Source organism: Neolamprologus brichardi, chromosome 14 (genome assembly GCF_056152115.1).
Source record: "Neolamprologus brichardi isolate AB-2024 chromosome 14, ASM5615211v1, whole genome shotgun sequence".
In the NCBI taxonomy this organism is placed as follows: domain Eukaryota; kingdom Metazoa; phylum Chordata; class Actinopteri; order Cichliformes; family Cichlidae; genus Neolamprologus; species Neolamprologus brichardi.
Window position 1 is genome coordinate 5,935,259 of NC_142117.1, and position 19,716 is coordinate 5,954,974.

Genomic DNA, 19,716 nt, shown 5'->3' on the forward strand with positions numbered 1-19,716 from the left:
TTGGTTTGTCTTCAGTGAACCACTTGTCAGAAGCTAAATGACGCGATTGAATGATGCTGTTTGTCGTATTTGCCCCTTTGGAATAACATGTGTGAGGCTGCATTTGAACATTGATGTACTTCAATTCAATTCAATTCAATTTTATTTATATAGCGCCAAATCACATCAAAAGTCGCCTCAAGGCGCTTCATAGATACAGAGAAAAACCCAACAATCATATGACCCCCTATGAGCAAGCACTTTGGCGACAGTGGGAAGGAAAAACTCCCTTTTAACAGGAAGAAACCTCCAGCAGAACCAGGCTCAGGGAGGGGCGGGGCCATCTGCTGCGACCGGTTGGGGTGAGAGAAGGAAGACAGGATAAAAGACATGCTGTGGAAGAGAGACAGAGGTTAATAACAGATATGATTCAATACAGAGAGGTCTGTTAACACATAGTGAGTGAGAAAGGTGACTGGAAAGGAAAAACTCAATGCATCATGGGAATCCCCCGGCAGCCTACGTCTATTGCAGCATAACTAAGGGAGGATTCAGAGTCACCTGGTCCAGCCCTAACTATATGCTTTAGCAAAAAGGAAAGTTTGAAGCCTAATCTTAAAAGTAGTGAAGTACTGAAATGTGGAACGAAGCTGGCAAGAGACACATGAAGTGAAATCATTGTAACCAAGTTGTTGACAATGTCCATGTGCGAATATATTAAGAGTGAGCTTTGCATTCATCTCGAATCATTTGATTGGTTTGCAGCTAGTTCAACAACTACAGCAAATATAGGAAATAAATGTTGTTGAAGCAGGCAGGAGGAAATGCATCCAAATTGACAACGCTTTGCTGTCAGCTTCCTTCATGTTGTGTTGGATTGCAACCAGTGCACTTCTGCTAACATGTGGTGTAGTAAACGCACAGCATTGAACGTAACAGATTGGCCTGATGTAACTAATACCCGAGCTAGATTTTTATTATTTTTTTAATCCAGATCAGACCAGTATCCAATCCAGACATCGCATGAAACAATCCAGCACGGTGAATGGATTTGCTTGTTTTGTGTTTCCAGGATGTGGCTGAAGCTGAAGGACCAGTTGTAGAGAAGATCATGGGCCTGCGCACCTCCAAAAAACAAGTGAGCTGCACAGATCCACACCCTAATGACACTAACACAATACACAGATCCACAGGGTGGCCAGAGTCGTGGTTTGCGTCATGTGATTAGCCTTCCCACAGTTGACACAAGCACATTACACATACATACGTTGCTTATGCAGCATGTTTTCACTTGGAAAGCAGATTCCTTATATTTCAGCATGTGTATGCTCTGAGCTCTGCGTGCGCCTGCGATCGACTGTGTGTAGGTGTCGGCCTTGCTTTGTTTTCTACGCCTTGTCTAAAGAGAGATCATCCCTGAGCCAACACAGGCGCACACACACAATCGCCAGCCAACTCTCCTTTGCTAGCCAGCTGCCAATGGGTTATCCCCCCCACCACCACAACACACTCCCGTGCACAAGCACACTCACACCACTCTTTTTCTCTTGTAGCTCTGTTCAGAGTTGACCTCGGGCTTGGCACACAGCCAAAACCGCGATACTAGCTACACCAGACGCCAAACTAGCGTTTCCTCAGGCAGGGTGTGTGTGTGTGTGATTGATGATTCATGGCATTACAGTAGTAGTAGCATGGTAGAGGGTGTGTGTGCAGTAGTAATGGTGAATGAAAGTGGACAGCCTTGCTTGAAAGAGCTACTGTTTTGGTATTTCCCCTTTTTACGCATTTATGAAACAAAATGCTCAGTCACACAGATTTTAGCAGTTGAATGTGTTCAAGTGCTTCCTGTTAAAACCCATTAAAACTTCTTCAACAGCCTTTTGATCAGCATGTTGTAGCCGAAATGTTAAATAGGTGCAAGGCTGCTTACACATTACATGAAGGGCACTGCTTTCTCTCAGTTTGAGACAGTTTACTGTTGAATGACGTGTCAGAGTGAAACTCACGTGCAGGCTCCTTCGACCACATGTTGTATAATAACGTTGAGCCACTTCTGCAGCTGCTGTATTTGCTGTGATTATGATCCCTTTTTTGTATTGTTTTTCTTTTCAGCGGGAGTCGGGGGAGGAAGTGGAGGTGGAGGAGTTCTACGTCAAGTTCAAGGGCTTGTGAGTAGTAGCTCAGCTTTTTTTTGTTTTTTTGCTCTTTTTCTTTCACATCTTCACATCTTTAAAGACCTATTTCAGTGAACACAGGGACATTTTTAAGTATGTGATCCAGATCCTTTCTCGCATTATTAACACAACTTGTGCAGTTGCATCCTATCACGATGATAAGCACATGGAGTGCTTTTCATTCATTAGATACCTGTGTCATTTCTGTCTCTTGCTGTGTGAAACGTAAAAATGCATTTTACAAAAACAATTTAAAGTTGCTTGTTCTCTAAGCAAATTTGACCCAAACATGCAAATAATGTAGTTTTCAGTTTCCCCCCCCCCCAAGCATTTAACATAAATAAAGTTGCTTAATTCTTGATTCGCTTCAGCTTTGATTTTAGCAGCCGGCAGTTTAAAGAATTAACCCTCCTTTGGACAGGGATACAACTAATACTGGATCAATTATTTTCTCAATAATAATTAAGTCTATGATATGCCGGAAACGATACATTTTTCATGAGTTTGGAGAGCTTCTACTGTCTGATTCAGAGTCCGAAATACTTTGAGCTCACAGCCATAGAAGGCAAGGAGAGTTGATATATGCAAACATTGAAGTAGATTTAATTTGGATGTTTGGGGGACACATCTGCACAAAAACACACTGGTGTTAAATCGGAGGTGATGGACTTTACCAGACTTTTGACTAAGCAGTTCAGAACAGAGATACAAATGTCTTTAATCCGTGAGACACAGTTTCTGTAAGGAGTACTCTAGCTCAGCGGTCCCCAACCTTTTTTGCACCACAGACAATATTTTCATGGACTGGCCTTTAAGGTGTCGCGGATAAATACATCAAAATAAAACTAGTACCGGTACCGAAAAAAGAAGATTTATTCATAACTCGCATGAAAAGACCCAGGAAAACCGAGTAAACGATAAAAACAAAATAACGCTGAAAATCGATAAAAACCCTGAAAACTATACATTCCACACCTGAGCCTCAACTTTCGCGGCCCGGTACCAAACGACTCACGGACCGGTACCGGTCTGAGGCCCGGGGGTTGGACCGCTGCTCTAGCTGATAGACTTGGAGATCTCCCTACGACATCACATACGATTTTCTTCCTCTAGTTTATAGCATCCAATTCTTTGAAATGACTGATGTGAAATTTATTTTGTGCTTCTCAGTTCATACCTCCACTGTCGCTGGGCTGACCTGGAGGAACTAGAAAAGGACAAGAGGATACACCAGAAGGTCAAGAGGTTTAAGGCCAAGCAACAACTCAACACCTTTATAACTGAGGTAAGACCAAAACGCTGCACCACAAACCAGACCTTCCGCTGCATGGAAGTAACCACTCACAAGGGTCAGACTTTGGCTCAAAGGAGTGCTTCTGAATGGAATGTGTCAAGAAATGTTGCTGGCTATAAAATTGTTTTTTCCCCAGTTTTACTTTATACAGACACTGACTTGAGTTTCACATAGAGCTGTTAAATAGAAAAGCTGGGAGATAAAACTAAGAACACATTTCATACAGAGGAATTTACTCTGCGAGGCCTCATTATTTCATATTCAGTGTATCTTAAAACTCCGCTTCTTTTCTCTGCAGATGGATGATGAGCCTTTTAACCCTGACTATGTGGAGGTGGACCGTGTCCTGGACGTTTCAGAGAGCACAGATGAAAATGGAGAGGTGCTTTGATCTCTTTCATTGGGCTTGAGCCTCTCTCTGTTTTTTTCTCTACACCCACACTCACCAAAGCGCCCTGTGTTTTATGTGTGCAGACGGTGACCTTATATCTGGTGAAGTGGTGCAGTCTGCCTTACGAAGACTCCACCTGGGAGCTGAAGGCCGACATCGACCAGTCCAAGATAGACGAATTTGAGCGCATCGGAGCACGCACGCCCAACACTAAGAGAGTGGTGAGTGGCTGTGCTTTGCGTGCTATCTGTCTCCTAGTCTCCTCCTTATAGGCGTGTTTGTGTGTATTGGCCTGCTGTCTGCTCCTTCCTCTTCCAGATTTACAGCTCCCTTAACTGCTCTCCACAGGGCCACGTTTTTGTGGTCTTACACACTCGCACACATACGCCCTGCTCTTGTGGCCAAGCCAAACCACTAACAGTGTGTTTAATGCTGAACAGAAGCAGCTGACTGGCTGTGGTCTCTCCTTCCATCACTCTTTCCTCAGCCTGCATCCATCTATTTTAACTCCTGCCTACTGTTTCTCCTTAAGGGCCGTGCTAGTAATGCTCCCATCATATAGTGGCAGCATTGGGAGGCAGTTTTATTTTTAGCCTCATTCACAGTGTGGACCAAGGGCCTTTTCCCCAGAGGATGAATTCCATTCATTTAGTTGGTCAAAAAATCCTTAATAACCCAAAATCTGTTTCATTTGTAATATGTGGTTTAAAAAGTGAGGCATCCTAAGGCTGCTGACAGAAACCATGTGTGAAAGATATAACCCTTTCATTTATTAGAATGGATGCAGTCTGTCAGTGCAGCGGGGTACTAACACTGTGTTTTTTTTGTCAGCAAGGTCTCCTGCCAAAAAACCCTGGGTCATCTAGCCAAAAAGTTGAATTAGGTTAAACTTTTCCTGCAATGTGACTTTGTCCTGCAAGCTAATCAAACACGCGTACAGCTCACTCGCTAAAATACCTGCCACCAATGGCTACAACCAGTTGTAAAGTTCTGTATTAAAAGCTGTGCAGTATTATCACATTAATTTGTCCAAGTGTGCATCCTGGATTGTATTTGATTGTCTCAACAGCACTTTAAACAGCACGGTGCTGCTAATGCCTTTAGCTAATTTGGGACTGAAACTTTACTTACCCAGAAAGGGGCGCTGTTTAGTGTAAACACAACTGAAATCAGGGAGTTATGTAACAGAAAACAAACACTGAATGTATTAAAAGAAAAGAAAAGCTTGTCATGCTCATGACCAGTTGTCATGTTTTCCGTACTGGCCATCCATGTTCTTTGGATGGATTAAAGGATCTCCACCTGCAGTTGGATGCCTTCTAAAATCTTGTCATCAGTGAGCCCAAGGGTCCGTGCAGACGTCCGCATACCTGTAGGCGTTTTTGTTTTTTCTATGACCAGCCATACTTGTTCATGGAGACTTGACTTTACAATGCCAAGTAGCAGACTTGAGTAGATTACAAAGAAGTAAAACTGGAATGACCACTCTGCCGTCGTGTCTCCATCTACCTACACAATACAATCAATGCTCAACTCCACCATTTTGGACTGTCGTTGTCATTCTGTTCTGAAGATGCTCTGCATAACTTCAAGACTGCAAAACAGAACAAGATGCTGGAGTTACACTCCCAGGACAAAGACTCACAGGAGAGGCATTGTTTGCAAAGGAAAACGTGTGAAGGGTGAAAGCTTTTAGTGAGCAAAAGCACCCAGAGCAACACACATATAATCCTAACCCCTCAAACACACAAACAGTATCTACATCTTTATGAAACACTGCAGTCATCAACACTGACTGTTTTTTAATAACCCTATCTGTTTTATTGTTGTGTCCAGGATCGGCCTCCTGCAGCTGACTGGAAAAAGCTGGAGGGCTCCAGGGAATACAGGAACGGCAACGCACTCAGGGAATACCAGCTAGAAGGCCTCAACTGGCTAACTTTCAACTGGTACAACTCGTAAGTCACCATTAATTGCATTTTCTTTGAATTAGTCTCCTAACTGCTTCTGTCAGTCTGCACATGTGATATCACCTTACTTAATATTCTTAAGTGGGCATTAAAGTGAATATTAAATAGCCCTGTGGTGCACTGCTGTTTAAGCCTTCCCATTGGCGTCATCAGCCTGAAATGTACGCCCTATCACACAAGTGTTCAGGAAGGCAGCTCGACACAAATGGAACTGAAATGACTGTTTTAAACTGGAGCTGTTGTGTTTTTCATATTTTTCTGTGGTGCTCAATTCAGGGTTTTTTTGTTTTTTTTTAATATAGCGCCAAATCACAGCAACAGTTTCCTCAAGGCACTTTATACTTTTAAGCTAAAGAGTTCTCAGAACTCTACAGTGTTATGGAGAACCAAACAATCCCCTATTAGCGAGCGCTTTGCGGTGCTGAGATAGAAGAAGTCCCCTCCAGCAGACCAGGCTCAGGGAGAGGCAGCAATGAGCAGTTGGTTAGGTCAAAGAGAAGAAGAAGAGAGCATAGGGAGACAGATGATCACATCAGTGTATGCACACATGATCCCTGTGAGGTGAAAGCTGAGCCTCCAAACTGGTCAGAAAGTTTTGTTCGACACAGTTTTTCCTACTCTAGGCCCTGCACTCGGAAAGAGTAGTTATCCCTAATATGGAGGTCACAGGCACATCAAGAAGGGGAAAAACTGAGGGGCTGGATCAAAGTATAGCATAAAAGTTGATTATTGTGAACTGTAGAGCACAAGAATAAATACTTTGAGCTAGAAATAAGCAGATCTCCTTTAAACTTCTGTTGTGCTTTTATGTGCACCAATGTGAATAATTGTCATGGATATTTCTGGAACATTTGGTATCTATTGATGGAATTCAGTCAAATCCAACAGGAGAGCTAACACCCGAATATTTTCCAGCTTTTTTTGTCATTAGAACACTGATTTGGAAAACAGATTTTCCAAAGGGGTGAAGCAATGTAATAAGCAAAGAGCTTATGGAAGACTGTTTAAGAAGTTTGTGGTCAGTGTGCGCAAATACAGGTGATATAAAGGGCGTCTGTCTGCTTTGTCCCCCCACAGACGTAACTGTATCTTGGCTGATGAGATGGGTCTGGGGAAGACCATCCAGTCAATTACATTCCTCTATGAGATTTACATGAAGAGCATTGAAGGGCCGTTTCTGGTCATCGCTCCGCTCTCCACCATTCCCAACTGGGAGAGAGAGTTCAGAACCTGGACTGAGCTCAACGTGGTGGTCTACCATGGCAGTCAGGCCAGCCGGAAGACCATCCAGGCCTATGAGATGTACTACAGAGATGCACAGGTGAGAGGGAATTAAATATCAAATACCTTTTCCCCTTTAATACATTTGCCTTGTACTATGAAGCAAACCTATTCAAAGATATTCGGGGTATCCGTCTGAGCTGGATAAATGTTCACACACAGCTAGTTATCTATTCAATAAGTTATCCCGGGTTTCCTCTGGGTTTGACATCAGGGGTGCAATTAACAGCATCATACCAGTAACAATTATGGAGACGTGTACTAGTAGCAGAGTTGCTTATGTTTACCTTTAAATCCTGCTTCGCAGTATAGGCTTTAAAGTCAAATATTTCATTACGCATCTAACATATTTGTGACAGCTTGTATGAGGAACAATGAGAAGGATCATAGGTGTAGATTAGGGAGGCAGAAACAGGGTGCTGCTGTGTGAGAAGGTCTCTAGGTCTGAACACCACCTCAGCTAGCTGGGGATGGACGGCGCTCCTCTGCTGCATAAGCTCTTTTAGTCCTCTAGCTTTAAGCCGGAAACTGTAAGCTCTTCTTGTACAATGCTGCTAACAGCTTTTAGTGTAACCTGTGTCACAGCAAGCCTGCGAAGCAGCATTTTAGTGTGCTTGCCTAGCTTCTTGTTCATAATCCAGACTGGGGTAATCCTCAAGGTCGTGGGGAGCCTATCTGCTTTCTCACACGCACCAAACGCTCGGGACTTTTCCAGGCAGATCTTTACAGATTATGATAGCAAGAGGAGGTTTGGGGGCGTTTGACCTGGTTTGAATTAAAAGCTGCATAACAACTAGAAATACTCAAGAAACAACACCGAAACCAGATGCTCAGGTGAAGACATCAGAGCGTTAACGTCCAGACTTTTTCTGTTTCAAAGTCTGTCTTTGACTCGCGTTTGCAACAAATGGTGACTGTTTGGTTGACCTTCATGGTTTTCCTCTTTCTTTTTTTTATCACTTCTCCAGGGTAAAATAATAAAGGGAGTGTATCGGTTCCATGCGGTGATAACAACTTTCGAGATGATTCTGGCTGACTGTCCAGAGCTGCGCAGCATCCCGTGGCGCTGTGTGGTGATAGATGAAGCCCACCGTCTCAAAAACCGAAATTGCAAACTACTGGAGGGACTCAAAATGATGGACATGGTGAGTGGCAGATGTATGTGGTTTTAATTTTCTTTGATTCCCAGGACCAAAGGACAAATGTGACTTTCTTCAGTAGGTTAAAGCTCTGTCAACATTTCCTGCTTGCATTTTTAGAAACTCTAACTCTTTCTTCACCGTCTCTCTAGGAGCACAAAGTTCTGTTGACAGGAACTCCTCTCCAGAATACTGTGGAGGAGCTCTTCAGCTTACTGAACTTTCTGGAGCCGGAGAGATTCCCATCTGAACAAACGTTCATGACTGAATTTGGAGACCTTAAGACTGAAGAACAGGTAACGGGGATACTCTGTGCTGTAGGACGACTTTTCATGTTTGCTGAATTCTCACTGCAGTGACATTCAGTTCAATTCAATTTTATTTATATAGCATATATATAACAAAAGTCGCCTCAAGGCACTTCATAGATACAGAGAAAAACCCAACAATCATATGACCCCCTATGAGCAGCACTTTGGCGACAGTGGGAAGGAAAAACTCCCTTTTAACAGGCAGAAACCTCCAGCAGAACCAGGCTCAGGGAGGGGCGGGGCCATCTGCTGTGACCGATTGGGGTGAGAGAAGGAAGACAGGATAAAGACATGCTGTGGAAGAGAGACAGAGGTTAATAACAGATATGATTCAATACAGAGAGGTCTGTTAATACATAGTGAGTGAGAAAGGTGACTGGAAAAGAAAAACCCAATGCATCATGGGAATCCCCCGGCAGCCTACATCTATTGCAGCATAACTAAGGGAGGATTCAGGGTCACCTGGTCCAGCCCTAACTATATGCTTTAGCAAAAAGGAAAGTTTGAAGCCTAATCTTAAAAGTAGAGATAGTGTCTGTCTCCCGAATCCAAACTGGAAGCTGGTTCCACAGAAGAGGGGCCTGAAAACTGAAGGCTCTCCCTCCCATTCTACTTTTAAATACTCTAGGAACAACAAGTAGGCCTGCAGAGCGGGAGCGAAGTGCTCTAATAGGGTAATATGGTACTACAAGGTCATTAAGATAAGATGGGGCCTGATTATTTAAGACCTTGTATGTGAGGAGCAGGATTTTGAATTCAATTCTGGATTTAACAGGAAGCCAATGAAGGGAAGCCAAAACAGGAGAAATATGCTCTCTCTTTCTAGTCCCTGACATGTCCTTTGTGTATATCAGGTTCAAAAACTGCAGGGCATTCTGAAGCCCATGATGCTCAGAAGACTGAAGGAGGATGTGGAAAAGAACCTGGCCCCGAAGGAGGAGACCATAATTGAGGTAGAAACCTTTTACCAGAACAGCAGTGATTCTGCAGTTGCTAAACAAAGCAAATATAATAAAAGGGGGAAAAAAACATTAAGACCACTTCAGTTCTGGCAACACTGGAGTTTGGAATTAAAATGATTTGAATAAATGACTTTTTGTTTTGTTAGGTGGAGCTTACCAACATCCAGAAGAAATACTATCGGGCCATTCTGGAGAAGAACTTCTCTTTCCTGTCCAAAGGAGGGGCTGGAGGGGCTGGAGGCGGAGGAGCCAGTGTCCCCAACCTCCTCAACACCATGATGGAATTGAGGAAATGCTGCAACCACCCTTACCTCATTAATGGTACATACTCAGCTCCCCTCCCCAAAATGAAAGAATCACTTTGTAATTCTCAATGTTTGTAACTGTAAACTTGTTTGTTGCACAGGAGCGGAAGAAAAAATCATTGAGGAGTTCAGGGACTCCCATAGTTGTGGGGCAGATATGCCAGACATGGCCCTCCAAGCCATGATTCAGGCTGCCGGAAAGCTGGTGCTCATTGACAAGCTGCTTCCCAAACTCAAAGCTGGCGGTCACCGAGTCCTGGTGTTCAGTCAGATGGTCCGGTGTCTGGACATCCTGGAGGACTACCTCATCCAGAAACGGTGAGAAGTTTGCGGAAGTTAAATATCAAGTTTTTGTCAGCATGCTTGTATCCAATACTCGATTTACCCAAAAGTAGCTCACTGAACTAATTGTGGATGCTTGTGTTAAACATGACTAAAGTGTCAGATGATAAGGTTCGACTGCTCTAAGCGCTCGTGTCATGCAGATATCTCTAACTTCATGAACTCGAGTACAGTCATCTCACTTTGACTCGTACTGGAATGCTCACATGTGCAGTGAAACGCAGACCGAGAAACAAAACGGAGCGTCACTTTTCAACATCAGCTTTCGGCAGAGCAGAACAAAGAGCGGATCTGCATTTAATCAGGTTTATTTTAGCCGAGATGAGCCATTAAAATATGGTCAGACTGGCATTGCAGGCCGCTTGAGACAACTTCTGCTTCTGCTACAAAACTTGTACTGCTGTGTGCAATTCCACTTTGACTGTAATTGTGACCGGTTGTCTTGCTCCGTGTCCAGATATCCATATGAACGTATAGATGGTAGAGTTCGTGGTAACCTGCGGCAGGCAGCCATCGACCGCTTCTCTAGACCAGACTCGGATCGTTTTGTCTTCCTGCTGTGCACGAGAGCTGGAGGACTCGGCATCAACTTGACTGCAGCAGATACCTGCATTATCTTTGACTCTGACTGGAATCCCCAGAATGACCTCCAGGTACCACCCCCACCCCCGATGTGTGCTCTGAAATAAATCTGCGCTGCATCTTCAATCATCTCCAAATGAATAGTGTCCTTGAGAATCAACAGAAAAAAGCAGAAATGTGTTTAAAACTAAATGCGTCTTCTTCCAGGCCCAGGCAAGGTGTCATCGTATCGGCCAGTCCAAGTCTGTCAAGATCTACCGCCTAATCACCAGGAACAGCTATGAGAGGGAGATGTTTGACAAGGCCAGCCTGAAGCTGGGACTTGACAAGGCTGTTCTCCAGAGCATGAGTGGACGAGAGAATGCCAACAGCGGGGTGAGACCTCACACCAGCGGTTATATCCACACATAACAGCATCAGTCCACTTTAAAGTTCATCCTTCACATTATCATATCCTTCTTCTTTGGGTTAAGCACCTGACCCTTTAGAAAGAGAGAGGAAATAAATATTTTCCTTCATTGTCCAGGTCCAGCAGATGTCAAAGAAAGAAATCGAGGACCTGCTGAGAAAGGGAGCGTACGGAGCTCTTATGGACGAGGAAGACGAAGGCTCAAAATTCTGCGAGGAAGACATTGACCAGATCCTCCAGAGACGAACGCACACCATCACCATTGAGTCCGAGGGCAAGGGCTCCACTTTTGCTAAGGTGACAAAAAAATTCCTGTGAGGGCGGAGGGGAGGAATCTGTATATGAAAAATAAATCGCTAACAAGTCTTCCTCTGTCTGCAGGCTAGTTTTGTTGCGACAGGCAACCGAACAGACATTTCCCTGGAGGATCCAGACTTCTGGCAGAAATGGGCAAAGAAGGCTGAGCTAGACTTGGATGCCATCAATGGACGGGTACTACACACATGTGGCAAACACAAGTACCTGGCGTCTAACGCGCCACACAGTAACATGCAGTGTAGCCATAAATCCACAGAGAAGCGTCACACCGTGTATCTAAATACTTCACAAAGTTGAGGACGCAAAGCTCTGGGCTGAGTTCTGTTATTTAAAGGGGGTTACGATAGTTAATGGTAGTTAAATAATGTGAGACGGCTTGAGAGTGAGACAGTCGGGACAGAAGGGAGGTACAGAGAGGGGGGAGAGAGATTAATATTGACAGTTGGGAATCTCCTCTCTTCCTTAATTACCCATGTTTCCCTGCTCGTGTGTGTGTGTGTGTTTGAGCGAGAGAGAGTAAGCTGCTTAGCTCCACTTAACAGAGCACAGATGCCTGGAGGGTACAGAGATATCACTTAGGCTCGTGCTCACACATACACGCACAGACACACAACCTCCGTCACATTCTTGCACACACACACACACACACACACTGAGCGCTCTGCTAACTGGTAGCTTTATATTCCTGCGTTCCTTCGCTCTCTATATCATTGGCCTTTTTCTTTTATTACCCCCCTTCCCCCTCGTGTGTGTTTCTCCCTCCTGACGACTTCTTCTCCGTGCTCCCTTACTGCCTCTCTTGTGGAGGACCCTCCACTGGAACACTTAATCCAGCTCTACGAGCATGAATACAGGCCTCTCCCCTGGGATTTCTTATTGTACCGTGTTAAAATGGAAATGACTGCAGCTCTGTGATAATTGTGGAACTAACTACTGCCCTGTTTGTGCATATTAATGGGATTGCAAGTGGGTGGGGGTGGTTCAAATTAATTGAACAAAAATGTAATTCATTAGACAACATAATTAATGCCAGTTTATGTTTGAGCTAGGCAGCAAATTTCTCAGTATCATGTATGAAACGAGGGGCCAAATATCCAATTATTCAGATTTGGTTCAGGGGGATGCCATGTATTCAGGAAGTGGAGAAGTCAAATATACACGAAATGTACAAATGGGGCCATTTTCATGGGAATAAAGCAGACAGTGCTCTTCATATTTCAGGCCACCTGTAACTGAACACAGGTTTTTAATAAAGTGACAAAAATTATTCAAACAAAACTGTTTTGTCTCCAGAACACGCTGGTTATCGACACACCCAGAGTGAGGAAGCAGACACGGCACTTCAGCAGCGTCAAAGAGGAAGAGATGCTGGAGTTCTCAGAGTTGGAGAGCGATGAAGATGAGCCCAGCAAACCCTCATCCAAACCACGGCGGCCCCAAGACAAAACGCAGGGCTACCCTCGATCGGAGTGCTTCAGAGTGGAGAAGAACCTGCTGGTCTATGGGTCTGTCACATCTTCATGTTTCTTGTTGACTAAATTCAATGGCAGCTGCTCTTTAGCGTTCTGTTAGCGCTCTTGCTACACTGCTTTCACATAAATATGTAGTGGACCTCGGCACTCCCCTTGATCTAAAGCAAACAGCTTTAGCTTTTGGGTCCAAGTTTTTAGCAGCAACTAGTAGATTGCATATCCCTCTCTGTGACAGGAAATTGTAAAAAAAGAACAATAACCAGGTTATTGTGGAGTATTGCTGAAAATAAATGGCTGCATGTAGGCCGTGTCAGCATAAACTGAGGTGTAACCACATCTTGCTAGGGGAAGGGAATAAGGGCTGCTTGAGTATACACTGCTGTGCAAACTAACCTTATCTTACGTGTGCGGTATTAAACAAGGCATAAAGTACCACACATGTCAGCAACATTTTAAATATGATTTGATGATGGTAGCTGTGGTTCATGAGGCAGAGCAGGTTGTCTGGTAATGCATATGGAGTGGAGAAGACAAATCAGTGAAGTCAAGGCCATTGGATCTGCTAATCAGTGCCACAAACAACCATGCACATACCAAACATTCTTATTCTGCTGCACACAGTGTCCTGTGTTCACTCAACTTTAAATGACATTGCTTAGACCTCGACTGTATCCAACAACGGTCTGTAAAGTCACATATATGAGAGCAGAATACTACACAGTGAGACTGACATACTTACCACGGAGACTGATTATCTGGCAAGCCCGTCCATTTTCATGCCTGACTTGAATAGTCAGTGTGTGTGCGTGCATGCAATGAACAGTGGTGCTAGTGAGATGTCAGCGTTGTTATTGTTACAGTCTAGTCTCGTGGCCTGAGGCTGTAGGACACACAAACACACTGTCTGACTGGGCCAGTCGTCTCTGCTCGCCGCTCTGTTGTCTTTTCCCATCATCCGTCTCTCTCGCTCGTTGTCACCCACCATTTTCCCTCTTTTTTTAAAAGGCTTCAGATGTAGGCTGGTGCACATGGTTCATTGAATATTGGGAAGCAGCAGCAGTGGAAATTTTTTTTTTTTTTTCAGTTGAGAATAAGAGTCTGAGCATTCCTGGCCACCACATCAGCCATTAGGTTGGTTCCACTGTGGAAGTGGGGGGAGATACGCTGTGGTCCATGAAAACACTGTGATGTCTGCGTTACACTAGTTGGATGCCAGTAATGGTTAAGTAAGCAGAATGGTAGGAGGTACAGCATAACGGGAACCCAGCAGTCATTTGTGTGTGTTATGCTCAAATGGGAACCTTATAATTACTGCACTAAGCCCTGGGGGGCCAAAATTGAGGTCTCAATGGCTACAGGCTGCTTTTTGAGGGTTAAACCGTAGTGTTTGAATGAGGTTAGTGTAACACATTTGGGATGGTTAGGGTAAGGGGCTAGTGAAAATATGTCAACGAGTGCCTCCGCAGGGATAGTGGCTGTGTGACTGACAGAAGCGTGTTGAGGATTTGTCTGTACGTTGAATTCATGATGGATCGTGCGAGCCACAGAATAGTGTAACACTTAATTATGAAGGGTTTGAGTTTTAGTAAAAAACGAATTAAATAAAATTAAAATTCAACAAATGAACGTATTTATTTGCACTTACATTTCTGACCAAATAAAAGTACCATTTTAAAAACGCTCAAATTTCAATCAGTATTTTTTCATCCCATTGTTGGTGGGAGGGGTTGGTCTCCCCCAGAACACCTGCTCCCACATCCAAGAAGTCAAGTTCATTTTCACAGAGCAATAGTGATGTCTGCATTTAAACTAATGTTGGCCATTAAATATTGCATATAAAAGACTGGCACAGATACTGACAGAGTGGTGGCATTCATATTTCCCTTCAATGTCTCCAGTTGGGGTAGATGGAGCGACATTCTGGCTCACGGCCGCTTCAAGCGCCCGCTGAAGGAGAGCGATGTGGAAACGATCTGCAGAGCCCTCCTGGCCTACTGTCTGTTACATTACCGTGGAGATGAAAACATCAAAAGTTTCATCTGGGACCTGATCACTCCGAGCGAAGATGGGACCACAAGGACGCTTACCAACCACTCTGGTAACACACGCCTTACTCTCAGCCCTGATTGCACTAAATATACACTGTAGGCAGTTTTAGGGCCTGCTCGGTGGTTACTCGGGAGCGCCCTGAGAATTCAGGGTCTGGGGAAGGAAAAAGAAGAGAGGCCAAGAACAACAAGTGGAAACATAAACAGACTGCAGTTGCAAAATGCTTTTTATGTTTTCTGTATGAAACTGTGCTGACTTGTTAACAATGTATCATAAAAGTTGAGAGGTCGTCATTTGTAGAAGCCCCTGACTATTGCCTCACCATCTTCTGTCTTTCCCTTTAGGTCTCTCGACCCCTGTGCCCAGAGGCAGGAAGGGCAAAAAGGGGAAGCCCCAGGCCCCACCTCCACAGACACCGCGTGCTGATTGGCTGGCTAGCTGTAATCCTGACCACTTACTGCAAGAGGATAGCTACAAGAGACACCTGAAGCATCATTGTAACAAGTAAGTCCGTTTTTATGCTTGTCGCATGACAACTTTCCACATTATGATGTTATGATGTTGACAGACACAATCTTTGTGGCGCGTCGGCTAGTCATGCACCTCTTGATTTTTGTAAGTTGATGGCACGGCCGTCGCTGCTGGGTTGAAGACACGATGTTGCAACTGAAAACTAGAGTTTGTGGAAAGAACTTTGGGAATATAAAAGACTGCTCCTCCTGATGCAAAATGGTCAGAGCAGCAACACGTATTGTTTAGGAGAATAGTGCAGAGGCTATAAATGGCTGCATCTATCCATGATGAAGCGACCACTGCGGAGGGTGTATTGGCACTTCCCAGACATCTAAACGCACGTGGCACATCAGGGCAGCTAGTGGCCAACTTATGTTGCCAGCAGCACGAAGGCATTGTTGTGGGTTCATTTAGATGGAAAGTAAGTGGATGGTACTGTGGCTTTAAAAACAAGATGAAGATGAAAAACAAAACTTTAACGGATGTAGCAGTCTCATGACTTCCCTGTCGCGCACACACTGAGTCATTTGTGTGTGGTCAGCTCTCTCTCCTGTTGTCAGGGAGATATGCTTCCTTGGCCTCACGATTCAATTCCAAGGGTTTTTTTTTTGTTTTTTTTGTCTACAGGGGGAAGTTTGTGTGTGCATGTGCATGTGTGTGTTTTTCTGGCTGCATGCCAGGCCAGGTGCTAGGCAGGCAGACCTGTTGGAAGTGGGTGAAAGACACACATAAACACAGACACGCACACATACACACACTTGGGGGTGATTATGTGGTGCCATCTGCTAGGCTGGAGCACAGCGTTGTGTGGCTAATCAGACCTGGCACATTGATGGATGAGCACACACAGCCTGCCAACAAACACACACACTCTGCAACTTGTGATGCCATTGATGCACAAACACACAGACATGCTGCAGAATGAGTTGCAAATGACTGTCTTCATACACCAACCCCCCCACCACACACACACACACACACTCTTCGCTGCCTCTCCAAACTTTGCGTTAACTCCCCTTTCAGCATTCCTCAGTCCTTTCAATCCATCTCCTCTCTGCACCAACCAACCTAACCTGGCTGTCCTCCCCTTGTCTCCTGCTCCAAACATCCTTACTGGCATTAAATCCCGGTGACAAATCTTGTGACAAATGTTTACAGTGAGCCAGATCTCCCAGATAGCAGCATTTCCAGTGTCAGGAGATCAAATCTGATTCACAGTGTTTGGCTAAACTGATTCATGTTACACGTTAAGGCGTTCAAAGCTAATTATCGTACAGAACATGTTTCATTCTTTTCCAGAGATGACATAATTATTTTGTCCTTAGTGGTAGAAAATGCATAGGAACTATATTTTATATTGAAATATTTGAATTGTATTTTCAAAAGAGAGAACATTGTAACGCAAAATGTGAACCATACAAAATATCTTAAAAGATCCTTTATTTAATACCAGTTAACTACAGAAGATGATTCAGTTTAATTTCTTGATCTCATATGACATGGTCTTGTTCTTGTTTGTCGCGTATTTATTGCTTCTTTTCTAGGGTTTACATTATTTTTGTATCTGAAGCCTCATGGTCAGGAAAAACAAGCAATTTGAAAATGTCATGGGAAACTGAGGCATTGTGCTGACATTTAATATGGTTGTTAATGGCTATTTAAAGTTTTGAAAATAAATCACTATCAGGCCAACTGAGTGTTGAGGTGATGGCTTTTTACTAGAAAATAGCACACAACAAAATGTATCTTCATCCATGCTCGGTTGGTGATGCACTTTTGGTGCAGGCTGCAGTGCTGTCTGTGCATTTAAATCCTCATTTTAAAGCTTTGTAGACACATTGTCAATGCTGCCATGTATGTATTAGCTTAATGAAACCTCGCTAGCCACCATTTGGCAGATGTGCCATTCTATAATGATCCTTCACTTCACAGACCATCCAAAAATCTGCTGCCGTTTTAACTTGTTTAAAGAGTTTTTTGTTTTTTAAGTACTTAGCATCTCATCGATAAACAAGCTTAAACAAGCTCCACTTCTGATTAATGCCTGGATCCTATGTTTGCTTTCAGAGCTTGGGTTCACAGTGTCATTCACATCATATCATTGCATTGGGAGTCTAGGAATATTGGTTGTTTATAACAGTCACTGGTGCCTCTGTTTGTTTTCCTTTAAAACTGAAGAAGCATTTGGATCCAGAAATCCCATCAAACACTTGAATAATGGAAAAAGCAATTAATAGAGGGTTTGAAAATGTTGCCTCATTACGAGTTTTTTTTCCCACCAGTACATCACAAAGCCTGATTGCTAACTCTGTCCTCCTCGTCCTCAGGGTCCTGCTGAGAGTGAGAATGCTGTATTATCTGCGACAGGAAGTCATAGGTGACCAGGCTGAGCGCATCCTGGAAGGTGCAGACTCCAGGTCAGTAGACTTTCTCAGTGCTATTTTCTAATTCTTCACTTTATTGGACAATATCTTTGCACACTACAGTTTTGTGTCTTTTGTTGCTCTCTCGAGCCCGTTCTAAACTATTTTGGCATTGTAAATAGTCTCTCAAAAGTTCAGGGATCTTGAGCCTGATCCGTGATCAAATTTAATTAAAATGCTGTAATTGACATAAAAGACACACCCAAGGCCCTCTGCCTTTGTGAAATCTTGCTTTTCCTGCATTTTCTCATGAGGATGTTGGATGCGAGTCAAAGGAAATAAACACAATAAATACCCTGTGCATGAGAGTATTATTCCTAGAAGAACTTTGAGAGGAATGGAGAGGCTTCAAGTATTGGATGCATTATGAAAGTGAGATGAGAGGCGGATATTTATATGAACTTGTGATGAATTATTACTCAAGTATATTTCAGGCTGTTCTAGTGGCCTCTTTGGCAGGGTTCTTTCTATTCTGACAGACACAACACTCAGTTGCTTTATCAGGGGACCGGTCCTTTTATCACACTTTGACCTATTTAGAAGTTTTTTGACAAGCTGTTGCCTATTATGATTTGGCACAAGGCCTCATGGTGCAGAGGTGTGGATGTGAAGGTTAGATATGCTGCTCACCTCAGCAGTCGGCTTCATCTTACTCTGACAGCTCCTTCATGGCTTCCTCCTTTCTTTTCTGTCATACTACCCTTTCCTTGCCATCTGTCCATCCCTGCCTTTTTCTGAAGTGCACTTTAGTCTCTCATCAGCTCCCATCCCCCTTCCGTCACCCTGCCACCCAGATGTGAATGCATTTATAATGTGGAACACATGCACTCCATGTTGATCTCTCTCACCCCCTCTTCTCTGTCCCTCCCCCTTCAGTGGCTACTGTGACTACCGTGTGTGTGTGTGTTTGTGTGTATCAGCGCGTGCCAGACGTGAGCATACGGGGTGCCATCGTGCCAACATATGCCAGGGGGATTTAGCATGCCAGTCTTGGTGTGTGTGTGTGTGTTGCCAAGGCTGGGAATGCTGCTGTTTGCAGAGATAAGGGACCGTTTCCCCAGGTTTTTTTTTTTTTATCCTCCTGTCATGCTCTGTCTTTCTGCTCCATTGTGTATTGTACCCTTTTCTCCCTGTAACTAGCTGGAAACGCCATTTTCTTTCCATAATGGATGCCTGTTATTTATTAATTTTTTGTTTTGGCGCTACAACATAGAAGAGCTAAGAGTAATTGAAAGTATTCAGCTTATTTACAGGCATGGACAAACCAGATGTCTCGGTCTGGTTGGGGGGGAAATGGATTTAACCCACCCCGCCCCCCTCGCATGGTCTTAGGCTGAGTTTAGGTACCGTGATGGTAGCATCAGTGTGTTGTTGTTCAGTTGTATCATTAGTTGAGTAAAATGAACCTGCATACAGCTTTACTGTGTTTTAATGCCTGCTTACAGCTGATCGAGCTTCAATGGCCTATCGTCTCAACCTCTCTGCCTTTTTCTCATGCTCTGTTTGAAATAAAGATTGATTCGGTACCAGATCAAACTAAGCCTGCAGAGTTTATTCAGTTGACATTGTTTATCTCTGCCACAGTGTTTTGGACATCTGGATCCCCCAACCGTTTCATGCTGAGGTGCCGGCTGACTGGTGGGACAGTGAAGCCGACAAATCCCTGCTCATCGGCGTCTTCAAACACGGTAGCTTTTTTCACGTTGCCTATACACACAGATCCACACCCTCCAACATGGCAGCCATGAGACTCACAGATAACATGTCAGCACCTACAGACAAACTCCTGCTGCATCCAGGCA

At 44.0% G+C, this 19,716-nt stretch overlaps 1 protein-coding gene across 2 annotated transcripts in view; it reads left to right on the forward strand.

The window, feature by feature from the left end:
* chd7 (chromodomain helicase DNA binding protein 7) overlaps nucleotides 1–19,716 on the forward strand; it is a 71,221-nt gene that overhangs the window by 38,862 nt on the left and 12,643 nt on the right. For both annotated transcript variants that reach the window (XM_087850689.1, XM_087850688.1), the window contains exons 7-27: nucleotides 1,052–1,117; nucleotides 2,092–2,147; nucleotides 3,324–3,438; nucleotides 3,746–3,829; nucleotides 3,922–4,059; nucleotides 5,675–5,796; nucleotides 6,886–7,129; nucleotides 8,058–8,234; nucleotides 8,381–8,524; nucleotides 9,394–9,492; nucleotides 9,648–9,822; nucleotides 9,908–10,124; nucleotides 10,606–10,801; nucleotides 10,938–11,105; nucleotides 11,257–11,436; nucleotides 11,521–11,631; nucleotides 12,751–12,962; nucleotides 14,828–15,027; nucleotides 15,323–15,482; nucleotides 17,819–17,908; nucleotides 19,499–19,602. In XM_087850689.1, coding sequence (XP_087706815.1) covers nucleotides 1,052–1,117; nucleotides 2,092–2,147; nucleotides 3,324–3,438; nucleotides 3,746–3,829; nucleotides 3,922–4,059; nucleotides 5,675–5,796; nucleotides 6,886–7,129; nucleotides 8,058–8,234; nucleotides 8,381–8,524; nucleotides 9,394–9,492; nucleotides 9,648–9,822; nucleotides 9,908–10,124; nucleotides 10,606–10,801; nucleotides 10,938–11,105; nucleotides 11,257–11,436; nucleotides 11,521–11,631; nucleotides 12,751–12,962; nucleotides 14,828–15,027; nucleotides 15,323–15,482; nucleotides 17,819–17,908; nucleotides 19,499–19,602 — 3,058 coding nt within the window. The remainder of the gene's footprint in view (nucleotides 1–1,051; nucleotides 1,118–2,091; nucleotides 2,148–3,323; nucleotides 3,439–3,745; nucleotides 3,830–3,921; nucleotides 4,060–5,674; nucleotides 5,797–6,885; nucleotides 7,130–8,057; nucleotides 8,235–8,380; nucleotides 8,525–9,393; nucleotides 9,493–9,647; nucleotides 9,823–9,907; nucleotides 10,125–10,605; nucleotides 10,802–10,937; nucleotides 11,106–11,256; nucleotides 11,437–11,520; nucleotides 11,632–12,750; nucleotides 12,963–14,827; nucleotides 15,028–15,322; nucleotides 15,483–17,818; nucleotides 17,909–19,498; nucleotides 19,603–19,716) is intronic.